The 14,112-nt window shown below is 48.2% G+C and overlaps 1 protein-coding gene across 5 annotated transcripts in view; it reads left to right on the top strand.

The window, feature by feature from the left end:
- AGPAT1 (1-acylglycerol-3-phosphate O-acyltransferase 1) overlaps positions 1–5,174 on the top strand; it is a 48,263-nt gene extending 43,089 nt beyond the window's left edge. For all 5 annotated transcript variants that reach the window (XM_083160135.1, XM_083160137.1, XM_083160136.1 and 2 more), the window contains 3 exons: positions 126–221; positions 798–870; positions 3,362–5,174. In XM_083160135.1, the coding sequence (XP_083016261.1) occupies positions 126–221; positions 798–870; positions 3,362–3,519 (327 nt within the window). In that variant the 3' untranslated portion in view covers positions 3,520–5,174. The remainder of the gene's footprint in view (positions 1–125; positions 222–797; positions 871–3,361) is intronic.
- The last annotated feature ends 8,938 nt before the right edge of the window (positions 5,175–14,112 follow it).

Below are 14,112 nucleotides of genomic sequence, written 5' to 3'. Positions count from 1 at the left end.
CCTACACAGCACTGGTCAGCTCATTGGCGTCTTTCACTAAAGTTGTCTGGATGGGTCATAGAACTGAGTATTGTCTGTATTTTATCTCTCACTAATCCCCTTTTCCTCATTCTCCCTATTGTCAGGTGCGGGTGTGGGTATTCCCAGAGGGCACTCGAAACCACAACGGGTCTCTTCTGCCATTCAAGCGAGGAGCATTTCACCTGGCCGTGCAAGCTCAGGTACCAACAGTAAAATATGTCAATAAAGGTATCACGTAGAAGTTCAGGGGGTACTCAGTCAGTGATGTCATCATCGCTGGTAGAAGAGCTGGTGGTGACATCATCATATCAGTTCTATATGAAGTCCTGCCCCTGGTTATCACGTCACCGGTCGTGTCATCCAAACGCATAAATACCAGTACTGGGCTGACATACGCCTTGATCAGTCATACTCAGGAAATATCTGTCCACCAATGGAGATCCTGGTGTTACTGGCCCTTTCCTGCTCCAAAATGGCATGAGACTGTCAATCACTGACATGGAAGGACAGGGCCTGCACATGCCCCCAGTACTTTGCAGTGAATGCAGGATCTCCAACCAGATTTCAGTGATGGCCAATGCTTGCTTTCCGCACTTTGTTAAAACTCTCGGCTATTTGTAAGCTTCAGTCCCCCCGCCCCCCTTTGTTCCTAGCTATACTGCAGTATGTTCTATATCTGGTAATAACCACAGCATTCTGGGTGCTATATAACAGCAATTGGAACTGTACCATTTATCTGTATTTTCTGCACTTTAATGAGTCGCTGTGTTCCTCAGGTCCCAGTGATTCCTGTCATCATGTCTTCCTATAAGGACTTCTACAGCAAGAAAGACAAAAAGTTCTCTACAGGTGAGATTTTGTGATGGGCCTGTGTGTTTCGGCAGCCTTACCTATGTTCCCCGTACTGTACTCTCATCATTCTACAACGGGCCGCTGACAAAATGTACACTTATCCGATTTGGGCCAATTTTGTCCGATCGGATCAAGAAATCGACCCAAATCAGAGGTCCCGTGCACATCGGGTCACACCCTACATATTGAACCTGTTGCAGGTTCAATCTGTTGGATCGGACCCATCAGTGGCACATCGCGGGTGCTTTTTAGCACCCACGATGTGTTGGGTCTGATCCTAGGTGTGTGCCAGCAGTGAAGCACCCCTGGCACACACCTATGTGCAGCAGTGGGGCCTGGCCAGTGGGTCCGAGTGGCAGCTGGAAGGTGGTAGCGGCATTTGCCCGGGCGGTGTGGTGTGAAGCGCTGCTGAATTTAAAAAAAATATTTTGAAAAGACTTGCTGGACGCTGATTGGCTGAGAGAATTCTCCCAGACAATTTTATGGGAGGCTGATGATTGGCTGACAGAATTCTCTCAGTCAATAACCGGCCGGCCAGTTTAAAAAAAAATATTCAGCAGCACTTCGCGCCCCACCGCCCGGCAAATGCCGCTACCACCTCCCAGCTGGTGCTCCAACTGCTGGCCGGACCCCACTGCCCGCTCCTTTCCACTGCAAGCTCCTCAAGTGCCAAATCGTATGCGAGCCTCCCGGGGAGCTGCCGGGGGAGCTCAAGGGCAAACGGACTAGTTTATGGGGGCCTCAAAATGCAGCTTGATAAGTATTGTCACTGGGATGTGGACATTGTCGCCTGGAAGCAGCAGGATGACTTGTTGATGAGCTGCTCCCAGTGGCATCTTTGTTGGGTGGGACAAGAACCTGAGCTACGGAAATAGTTAATAATGAATCACCACCCATGTTACAATCAGCAAACAGAGGAGACATTATAAGGAGGCTGATGGGTCCCCGATGGTGCTATTTTACGCTCAGGAGAGGTCTGGGGTATAGAGACATCTTGTTGGGCACATTATAGCAGGCTGATGGGGGAAGGGTAGTAGACGGTGGAAGGGTAACAGCGATGGGTGTGTTGCTATAGCACACATGGAAACCCGCGGATGTGAACACGTACGTCCCCCGCTCCGAGCCTTGTAGCTCTCTGCAGTTGGACATTTACCACAAGGTAGTGCTCCTCACCCTTCCTCTGACTAGCTTCATGTACATTAAAGGACTTGTACTCCTATCATTTACCAAATACCTCTTTAAAGATTGGGGCCGTATTGTATGGCCCTGCTCTTGTAATGAGGGATTCTATAGATACAAGTAATAGTGATCCATCAATAACTGAGCTTAGATCCCTCAGTACACAAGGGTGGATTCCCTCTGAGCACAAAGCTCTCCTGTAGGGCAAGTCACTCTACCGGTGGGCAAGTCACTCTACCGGTGGGCAAGTCACTCTACCGGTGGGCAAGTCACTCTACTGGTGAGCAATTCACTCTACCGGTGGGCAAGTCACTCTACCGGTGGGCAAGTCACTCTACCGGTGGGCAAGTCACTCTACTGGTGAGCAAGTCACTCTACCGGTGGGCAAGTCACTCTACAGGTGAGCAAGTCACTCTACCGGTGGGCAAGTCACTCTACCGGTGGGCAAGTCACTCTACCGTTGGGCAAGTCACTCTACCGGTGAGCAATTCACTCTACCGGTGGGCAAGTCACTCTACCGGTGGGCAAGTCACTCTACCGGTGGGCAAGTCACTCTACCGGTGGGCAAGTCACTCTACCGGTGAGCAAGTCACTCTACCGGTGGGCAAGTCACTCTACAGGTGAGCAAGTCACTCTACCGGTGGGCAAGTCACTCTACCGGTGGGCAAGTCACTCTACCGGTGGGCAAGTACATTTTATTATTATTACATTTCCTATCGCCTATGATTGGCTATAAATTCAATGGAGTTACTGTGGGATGAAGTTCTCAGAGGATCCACTACCATCTAATATGTGTAAACCCTTTTGACCTGTGTGTACTTTAAAAATGCACTTTTAATTTTGCACTTTAATGAGCTATCAGTCAGTCCCCAGCTCCGTGGTGTTGGATGGGAAAGTATATTAATGTATTTCAGTGGATTTCCACATGGTGCAAGATGAGGCATTTTACTATGGATTAAAATACTCCAGCAAATGTATGTTTACATGGTTTTACCCATCATCACCATCGCACCCAAGGCAAAAAATCTGAGAGGTAATGGAGTCAACTGCCACCGGGCTCCTGCTCCCAAGGGGGCACCTCTCCTCCCCTGCGAGTTTGAAACAGTTAATTGAAAGCTGTCGATATCGCTTCTGTGGCTGACTCCCCCTCCTAGCAGGACCATAGACCGCCAACACACACACACATGCATAAATATATTTATATAAGGTTGGTGTGTGTGGGGAGGGGGGGGCATCAATATTTATCTAGCCTCCGGGCAACTGGGGAAACCTTACGGAACTGTCGCTGAAAAGTTCTTTGTTCTTTCAGGAAAGTGCACCGTGCAGATCCTTCCAGGGGTTCCTACCCGGGGTTTATGTGCCGACGATGTCCCTGACCTTGCTGACGAAGTGCGGGCGTTGATGCTCGAGGCCTTCACTCACATTTCAACTGAACGTCCCGGGAAAGAGCCCGGGGGTGCACATTGATCCCCCTTCAACCATCTTTTACTATCATCCTTGGCCAGGGAACCCCCACCCATGCAGGAGAAATTGGGAGGAAGGATACCACTGAGAGAGAGGAGAGTACAAGATGGCTTTAATACTTTTCCTTAACCATAAGGGCCGATGCCTTTGGAACTAGACTAATTCCATAAAAAAAGTGAGAGAATTGCTACCACCAAGAGAAGATAACAAGGAGAGAGGCTTTACGGACCGTAATTGGAGTAGACCCGAGGCCAAAAGCAACAAGAGTTTAGAGGAAGTGAGAAATCGACAGTCCAACCCCACCAATAAGGGCGCCGAATATCAATCACATAGAGAATTTATAGAGAATCTTCCTAAGACGCAATGGGTGAATGATCTTGTAGGCTATGGAAACAATGGATCAAGGGTCACCCCTGTAAGAAGAGACAGGAGGACGAGGATTTTCGATAAAGAGTTTAGGTTAGGAGAGATGTTCTGTCGTCCCAGCTAAGATAGAAGATAAAGTTGTACGGTTAAAGAAGAGTCCTCTGAAACAGACCAAGATTTGGACCATAATGCCTCCCTCCAGGAGAACACTGTTTAGGATTATTATTGGCCAAAAATATCACCAATCCAAATGTAAAAATTGTGAAGAAAATGTTTTTTAATGTTAAAGGGAAATTTTTTAAAAGTTGCCAATGTGGGAATAATGTTAGAGGAACACGGGAAAGGTACTTGGAGAACATTCCATTACGGGGAGGGTGGGGGATGGGAATCACCAGTATGAAATAGCCAATTTGGATACCTATGAGGGGGTGCCTTCATTCTATATTAATGTGAGGCCAGCGCCAGTCTCTCCACCTCTCTCCTTGCCAAGTCTCCACGGTCATCTTCAGCATCTTCTCTCTCTTCTCTCACCTCCAGTCTCTCTTTGATTCAAAACAACGGAATGGAGAAGGTCAGTTATTTAGGGAATGAGATATGAAGAATTGCCCTAATTATCCGCTCTCTTCAGCCAATGATCTCTGTAAAAAAGATACGGACTTGAAATGGGGGCAGGAACTGATCTGCCCAAATATGGCCTCTGCCCAGGAAGCCTTCCCGTGTGCTCCAGCTCTCATCACTCCACAACCACCGACCCGCGACTTTTCCACCTCTACCCAGATTCCTGTCTCGTGGCCTAAGAATATCCACATTTTGTTACACTCCACTGCCCAGCCCCTTATTTGTCTTCATATCTCCCTCCCCTTTCCACGCGCTCCTCATGTACTAGCGGGAGGTGTGGGAGAGATACATGTGCCAATGTATTCCTAGCTATGGATGAGGGGGAAGAGGATGTCATGTGGGTATGACGTGGGGCGGGATGATGTGCAGGGGGCGGGAGGCGGCATATTGCTCTCCTGTCCTGTAAATGTGAATTAGCATAGGACCGCCCAGGTGGCTCCAGGGTGAGGAAAGGTACCCAGTGCTAGAAGAGCGCTTGGAGGGTTGTTTGGGGTCTCCTGTCTCCATATTGCCTGTGATATTTAAACACTGTATATACTGTACAATTTTGTGTAGCATTTTATGACATCTAAGGATGGATATATAAAGTAACTGGCTAGTTGTAGTCATCTACAACATGGTGCCAAACCGTGGATGTGGCACTCACAGAGGCAATAAATTAAAGGTTTGATAAACTTAAATGAGTTTTAAACCCAGACAACATCTCACACTGCCATAATCTTTATTCAGAGTCAGACGCAATCACAGCTTAAAAAAAAAAAATGGCATCTCTGTGACATATTCTGAATCAGTCGCATCTTCAATTTTTGATCGGTGACTCCCCCTGCCTGCGACTCCCCCTGCCTGCGACTCCACCTGCCTGTGACTCCTCCTCCCTGCCTGCAACTCTTTCTCCCCACCTGCGACTCATTCAGTCTGTCTGCGACTCCCTCCCCCTGCCTGTGACTCCCCCACCAACTGCCTGCGACTCTTTCCCCCTTCCTGCGACTCTTCCTGCCTGTGACTCCTCCTCCCTGCCTGCAACTTCCTCCCCCTGCCTGCAACTCCTTCTCCCCACCTGCGACTCATTCAGTCTGTCTGCGACTCCCTCCCCCTGCCAGTGACTCCCCCACCAACTGCCTGTGACTCCTCCCCCCTGCCTGAAACTCCCTCCCCTGCCTGCAACTCTCCCCCCCCCCCCTGTCTGCAACTCTCCCCCCCCCCCCTGCCTGTGACTCCCTCCCCCTGCCTGTGACTTCTCCACCAACTGCATGCGACTTCTTCTCCCTGCCTGCAACTCCCCCCCCCACCTGTAAGTCTTTCCCCCTGCCTGTGACTCCCTCCCCCTGCCTGTGACTCCCCCACCCTCTGCCTGTGACTCCCCCACCCCCTGCCTGTGACTCCTTTCCCCTGCCTGCAACCCCCTCCCCCTGCCTGTGACTCTTTTGACTTGCTTGCGACTCCCCCCCCGAACCCCCCCAAGTTGCAACTCTCTCTACTTGGCTGCTAATACTTCTCCTTGGATGCGACACCTTCCCTGTGGCTGCGACTCTCTCTGCCTGGATGCCAGTCCTTCCCGCTAACCGGGACTCCCTCCTCTTGGCTCCACTCCCTCCCCCTGGCTTTGACTGCCTCCCCCTGGGCTGCGAGTGGAGGCGTGACTTCACTGACAGCAAAAGTGCTAAAATCACAGCATGCAGTGGAAATACATTGAGGATAATGGCCCGCCTCTGCTGGTATAGGACCCAAGTGGCTTTAAAGCATCTGAATTGTCTCAAGACATTCAAAGAAATGTAATTTTTAATTTCAACACTTATACAGTTCTGGTCAACATTATTGGCATCAGGTTATTACTGATTTAGCACCTTCTAGAAGGTAATCGAATTTGATTGTTGCAACCCATCAATAGAACTCACATCTTAGTAAATGTACCCCTAATTGAGAATCTGTGGAGAGAGCTGAGTTCTGTCATTGGGAAAAGAAATATTGAAGAGCTTCACCAAGTTGCGCAGGAGGAGTGGGAAATGCTACCAGCAGGTGCAAGGAGTGTAGAGATGGCTGCACGGAACGCAGCCATTGCTGCCATAGGATGTGACAACATATATTAAGGTCCCAGGACAAATATTGTATCTGGTCTGAGAGATGACTACATGTTAGTTGGTAACGATTCAGAATTTCTGAATACTAAAACATTCCAATCATACGAAGCTGGTACATTTACACTTCTGGAGATATTGTTCAGGTTGTGCTTAAAATTCAGGGGTGCCAATAATATTGCGCAGAACTGTACATAGACGTGTGGCCTTCCCCAGTATACCCCTTTCAGGCATAATCCAAAAAACAGTGCTTTGATCCCATTCCGGCTTAAGCCCCTATTCAATCCCAAGCAAAATTTTCACCAGGCAAAAAAATCTGCAGTTTTCGCCGTTTTTTTGAGCGCATTCGATTCGCCCTATTCAATCTCAGTGCTGGTTTTTATCCTGGCCGAAAAATCCAGTATTGGTGAAACACCGCGTGTATCGGCGAAATTCCCACAAATTCACATGGTTATGGTGAATTTGCGGCCATTATTTGCCCGTTTTTACAGCCGTATTCAAAAAATTTACTAAAAAAACGTGATTAAATACTGAAAGACTTAGCCAAGATTGAATACCCCCCTTAGTTCTGTAAGGGTCTACCCTTGTTGGCAGTGCAGGGTCCTGTTACACTTAAATCAACCAGGGTTATTCTCAGAGCTAGGATCCTGGGACAAGGCCCCAGCTCCTGCCTAAAAGGTACTTGTCCCGGTTCTTGATAACCCAGGTCATGTCTAAAAGGAGCTGATTGGTGTGGGAGACTAGTGCTCGGCATCACATTCAAACTCCCTACTGTAAGCCAGGAGACCTGGGTCACTGGAAGACCCAGGAATGACCCGGGTTGTCACCTACGTGTGAATCGTGACCTTATCAGAAAACCTTAGCCTGTGCTCAGGGTCCTGGGTTAGATCCAGGTTGAAGGCCTGTGTTTTATGCCTGAAAGGGGTATTAGGAGTCTTCTGGAAATCAATGGTTCCCTGTTGTGTCCTTTTAAGGACTGATCCTGCTGTCTTTATGCATTTGAATAAATGGGTGGGTTCTCATTATTGCAACCAATCGGATGCAGTCATCACTATAAGCTTTACACTTACGCCAGGGTCAGTGCAAGTTCCGCCCCTTCGGGAGGCTGGAAGAGTTTGAGACTTCGGGCAGCCATGTTTGTCTAAGGGCCCAGAACACTGCATGCCTATCCCAACCTCAGGGCCTAATTCGGACACGATCGCTCAATCTGCACAGTTGCAGATGACTGCTAGCATATAGTCACCGCCCAGACAAATAAAACCCGCCCCGCGCAAGTCTGTAAATGGATTGCTATTCGCTGCTCACCCACAATTCCATACGCACTTTATGAACCTTTTTCCTGCTCTGCAAATGTGAGTAACTGACCCTTCCACAATCGTGCGACAGAAGCAGGCTCCAAGAGAGTCGTCGCGCGTCAGATTCGCTAGAGAAAAAGGCGCAGATTGGTAAAAGTCGGCAGAACACATGACTGGCTCTGAATGAAGCTTATGTTGTGCCCTATTAATAAATCCCTTGTGTGGTTTCTGGATCGGCCGTTACAGAGGAGACCTCCAGCAGCAACCCCACGTCCCCCGCTGCCACATGTGCTTGTTCATATTTCCCATACATGGGGGGGGGGGGCAGAACAGACTGCATTCAGATTGTACCGATCGTTAGGTTAATGCAAACGTCTATTCACTAGAGACCTCTCTCTGAGGCATGAGGCATTTGGTGCCTCAATGATGTCATGAGTTTCCAGTGACGGGATAGGCTGAATTATCTTTGTTTTTGCTCATTTCACCTGACGTCTGACCCCAGTGTCTCAGTCTCATCCGGTAAAATCTCCATAGGCTGTAGAGATTTTTTCATGTGGTCTTCGGAGCATGTCGCCTTGCCAAACATGGTGTATCTCTATAAATTGTACGTCTGTACCCTAGAGAAGATTCCAATGCCAGTTAGGTTCTTAGATAAAGTATTTGTTCTATTTATTTCAATGTTTTTGGTACAAAGATGGGTTTTAAAGAGCAAGTAAAACTCAATTTAACATCAAAGGTTGTGGATTACTGACGCGATAACAGACCTGAAATATCTGGGTTTTATTTAGAGGGTGCCGGGTGACTGCCCGACAGGGGGGGATCCCAATGGTCAGTATCCCGACAACGGAAACCCAACTGCCGGTGCTCCGACATGGGGGATTCCGACTGACAGGGGCCATTCTCCCTGTGGCGAGTGAAGCGAGCCAGCATGGGGCTTCTTTGCGCTCGCCCCCCTGTCGGAGCACCGACATTGGGATACTGACCGCCGGGATCCCCCCTGTTGGACCACCATACCACACCCGTTTTTAGATGCATCCAGTTTGGTATTTCCCTGCGCCCAAGCTGCAGGGTCAGAAAGGGTGCTACATCTCTATCTTGGCATGTCCTGACTGACAGACACCCGGGAATAGGGATGGCCATCGGTGCAGTCGCCATCGACGGTTGACATTCATGGGAATACTGCAGTTGGCCATCGATAGTAACAAACTATGTGATGGATGACCATCGATAGTTTTATCAATTTATGGTCATCCATTTTCTTTGACTGGCTGGCTCGTGGACCAATAAAAAGGTAGGGGTGGGGCTTCAGGGTTGTCAGGTGTTGGGGCTATGCTCTGTGTCCCGGCGCCTTGAAAGAAAAACAAACATCGGTTTTGCTGTGCCATCGAAGGCGGAAAACCATCTGGTTCACCCCATCGATGGCAAATGTATTCGACATCGGCCATAAACCAACAATGATTTAGAATCATCGATGGTCGATGGCTATCCCTACCCGGGCAGACTTGCTGCTCATGTTGATCCACACACGAGGGTGGAGTTGGTGGGTATACGGATGATAGATCCACAGTGTCTAGGTCCAAGCTGCCAAACCCGTCCTCAAGATCTACCAACAGCTCATGTTTTCCATGAAAGAAAAAACTCTGATGTTTTTTTAAAGGGGGCAATCACTTACAAGCCATGCAAAAAAAACGGGCGCTTCGTCTGGTTGTATGCTGCCTCAAAGCCACCCAAAGCGGGACATTTCCCTTGTGTCCCAAAAAGGGAAATGAGTTAAAAAAATGTAAGGTAGAGAAGATGGCGCTCAACCAGTGTGATCATAGATATTATTTTAAATTTTGGTTTTGTCCCAGGTGCATTCAGAGTTCCTGCCTCACTTTCATAGCAATGTGGTGAGGGTAAGATGGCGAAACCTTGAAAAAGAGATGCCTGTCTCGAAACGCGCTGATCTTTCTTTGCTGGGGTTTTTTGATGCTATCGCCTTGCTTGGGAGAGAGATAAGACCACTTTTAAAGGGCACACTGTCTGCAAAACCGGATTGCAGCTCTGCACCCTCGTCTTGCCCAACCCAGGTGGCTTTTGCACCTCCCCACCAGTAAACATATATTTCACAATTTTATGTGCTAAAAAAACATTTTATACAAATAAAGAAATTTTGGATAAAGATACCTTTATGTGAGTGAATTCCTCAACCTAACGTGAGTACCGGTGCACCATCTAAAAAGATACCTTTTGATGACTGTTGCAGCATTTATTTGTGTGAGTGAAGGTACACTCATTGAAGAACAGATAAAAAGTAAAAAGAAACCCAGATAATCTTACCCTCACCACATTGCTCTGTCAGTGAGCTAGGAACTCTGAATGCACCTGGGACAAAACCAAAATTTAAAAGAATTTTTGATGATCCAGTTAACCTAACACTCCTCCCCTTTTTTGTCCTTTTTTATGCAAAAATCTCGATCACACCATGCGTGGGAGTGATAACACACGAAAATATTGGAGGAAGAAACACCCAAAAAGATAAGTAAAGAAATACCTATGATCGCACTGGTTGAGCGCCATCTTCTCTACCTAACATTTTTTTTAACTCACTTACAAGCCATGGTTTTGCCTTGTAAGTGATTGCCCCTTTAACAAATGTCCCAGTTCAGCCGGCATCCCGCACAGCCGCCGAATGGGCGGCATTACAGTACATACGCGAATAGTCAACTACGCTTTACAGAGGATATCATTCGCATCAGTCCCTTCAACAACAATCTATATTTCCTACCACATGTACACGCACACACAGACATTCTAGGGGTAATTTGTTGGGAGACAATTAACCTACCAGTATATTTTTGGATTGTGGGAGGAAACCGGAGTACCCGGAGGAAACCCACGCAAGTACGGGGAGAATATACAAACTCCGCACAGTTAGAGCCATGGTGGGAATAGAACCCATGACCTCAGCGCTGTGAGGCAGTAATGCTAACCATTACACCATCCGTACTGCCCGTATATATAACACATGGTGGGGATAGAACCCATGACCTCAGTGCTGTGAGGCAGTAATGCTAACCATTGCACCATCCGTACTGCCCCGTATATATAACACATGGTGGGGATAGAACCCATAACCTCAGCGCTGTGAGGCAGTAATGTAACCATTACACCATCAGTACTGCCCCGTATATATAACACATGGTGGGGATAGAACCCGTGACCTCAGCGCTGTGAGGCAGTAATGCTAACCATTACACCATCAGTACTGCCCCGTATATATAACACATGGTGGGGATAGAACCCGTGACCTCAGCGCTGTGAGGCAGTAATGTAACCATTACACCGTCCGTACTGCCCTGTATATATAACACATGGTGGGGATAGAACCCATAACCTCTGCGCTGTGAGGCAGTAATGCTAACCATTACACCGTCCGTACTGCCCCGTATATATAACACATGGTGGGGATAGAACCCATAACCTCTGCGCTGTGAGGCAGTAATGCTAACCATTACACCGTCCGTACTGCCCCGTATATATAACACATGGTGGGGATAGAACCCATAACCTCTGCGCTGTGAGGCAGTAATGTAACCATTACACCATCCGTACTGCCCCGTATATATAACACATGGTGGGGATAGAACCCATAACCTCTGCGCTGTGAGGCAGTAATGTAACCATTACACCATCCGTACTGCCCATCTGGGGTGAAATTTAATAGGATGAGAGATTTGGAGCAATCATTTACACTGCAAAACCAGTATGATTTTGCAGTGTAAATGATTGCCGCTTTAAAAAAACTGGAGATTTCTCACCAAATCTCTCACTTTCTGAATCTCTCATCCTATTAAATCTCACCCCTGGTGTCTTCTGTATCTCCCTGATCCGAACATCCTATAGAGAAACACACCCGCGCCCAGCAATAATGCAGCGCTAACTGCAGGGACAATGACCAGGTTCCTTCCCTTACCCCCAAGGCAGCAGTCACTAATACCCCTGCTCCCAAACCGTTATTCCACTATATATATCAAGGGATATTTAGGGGGAAATTTACTAAGATGTGAAATACACTTCACAGGTCATGTTGCTATTGGCAACTAATCACATCCTGTCTACTATCTTCTAGAGGGTGAAAAAGAAATAAGAAGTAGCTTCTGATTGGTTGCCCCCAGTGTATTTCACATCTTAGTAAATTTCCCCCTTAGTCTCTTATACCCCTTTCACACCGCACAAATAACCCGGGTCTCTGTGCAGTGTAAAAGGCCCATGGTGAAAAACCCGGGTCCAGCAACCCGGCATTCTGACCGGGTTAAAGGAAGGTTTTATCTAGGTCGGAACTGGGTTGCTGGACAGTCTGAACAGGTAACCTAGGTCGAGCGACCCGGGTCCCGTTTACTGCTATGGAGAAGGCAGCAGCGTCCTCATCTCTTACAGGGCATGTTTTCCAGATGTCATAGCAGGTGCACAGATGAATTAATTACTGGCTAACGCATTATAAGAGATTCCCAGGTGTAGATAATTCTGTCACTGAGGAGATCTGGAAAACCTGCGCTGTTAAAGATCCCTTAGGACTGAAGTTGGCAAACACCGAGTAGTAAGTGATCTTCACCATGTCCAGGGTATCAGGTCTGTTCCTTAGAATTCCGAGCTCTGAGGCAATATACTGTACGCTGGGAGTGGTTGGAAAGATCATCTTATCTGTGGGTCACACAGCTCCTGGCACTGCTATCCTATACATAATGAGTCCTGTCCGGAAGCATACCCCTACACGTTGGATCTTCGGAGAAAGATGAAGCCCCTCAGAGAGTTACCTAGCGGGCGTGTTCTACCTCTAGGACCAGGTGATCAACACATTTTTTGGTACTTGTTTCCTAGCACGGCCACAATCTTATGGATCGTGTACCTTTAAGTTAAGGTACACGATCCACACGATGGACCCGATTTCCTTTGAAATCAGGTCCATTTTGCCGGCTAGGACACAATATCGGGGGCATCGCGTCGGTCGGGACCATTAACATTGGTCCCGACGCGATGCCCCCGATTTTTCCATAGGCTTCAATGTTAAAAAATATTTGAACATTGAAATCGTGTCGGGAAAGGTAAAATATCAGGGGCATCGCGTCGGTCGGGACCATTAACATTGGTCCCGACGCGATGCCCCCGATTTTTCCATAGGCTTCAATGTTAAAATATTTTTTAACATTGAAATCGTGAGAAAATGTGAAATGGGCCAATATGACCCATTTCACATTATAGATGTCCCCGTCGTCACCCCACGATAGACGCCAACCCGAAGTGTGGCGAGCGCAGCGAGCCCGCAAAGGGGCGGCGGTGCGCGTCCTCTGACCTTTTCATTCCCCTACTATCCACGTCGGCGTGGAGTTGAGAATAGAATAGTGTGGCGAGCGCAGCGAGCCACCGAGCCCGAAGCGTGGCGAGCGCAGCGAGCCCCGCAAGGGGACGCGTATAACTGCACAGGTGCGCCACACTATTCTATTCTCAACTCCACGCCGACGTGGATAGTAGGGGAATGAAAAGGTCGGAGGACGCGCACCGCCGCCCCTCGCGGGCTCGCTGCGCTCGCCACGCTTCGGGTTGGCGTCTATCGTGGGGTGGGGTTTACGCCGTTAAATTTGGGGGGGTTGGGAATATTTTACACTGAATCCAATGTAAAATCGGGTCCCAGGGACCCGATTTACATTTCATTCAATCAAAAAATCGGGTCGAAAATCGGTCGGTCGCGTCGATCGCATCGCATGCGACCAAATCGCATGCTATGCGATCGACCCGATTTTTCCGACACGACCACCCCGATGTAAATCGGTGTGGCCGTGCTAGGAAACAAGTACCCATTTTTTAACAGATTTTTTTTAGAATTTTTTTTTTACAGATTTTTGTTACATTTTTAAACTTTGGGTATTACCCACAATCTAGGAATTAGAGCTGGATCATCGCCCCAGGGTTTAACAACTGCATCTGGCACTATAGCAGGGCTTAAATCATTCTCATCTATATAAAGCAGAGATGGGGAACCTTTGGCCCTCCAGCTACACATCCCAGCATGCGCTGCTACAGTTGCTGGGATGTGTAGTTCAATAAAAGCTGGGGGGCCAGAGGTTCCCCATAAGTGGAGGGCCGGAGGTTCCCCATAAGTGGAGGGCCGGAGGTTCCCCATAAGTGTAATATCATCTCTTTCTGAACCGACCTAGGGCCAAGCATGGAATCACACAACTTGTCAGATTCCCAATGTCTGTATT

Source organism: Crinia signifera, chromosome 9, assembly GCF_055691185.1.
Source record: "Crinia signifera chromosome 9, ASM5569118v1, whole genome shotgun sequence".
Lineage (NCBI taxonomy): Eukaryota > Metazoa > Chordata > Amphibia > Anura > Myobatrachidae > Crinia > Crinia signifera.
Note: the sequence above shows the minus strand (reverse complement) of the source record. Positions and strands in the feature narration are given on the sequence as shown.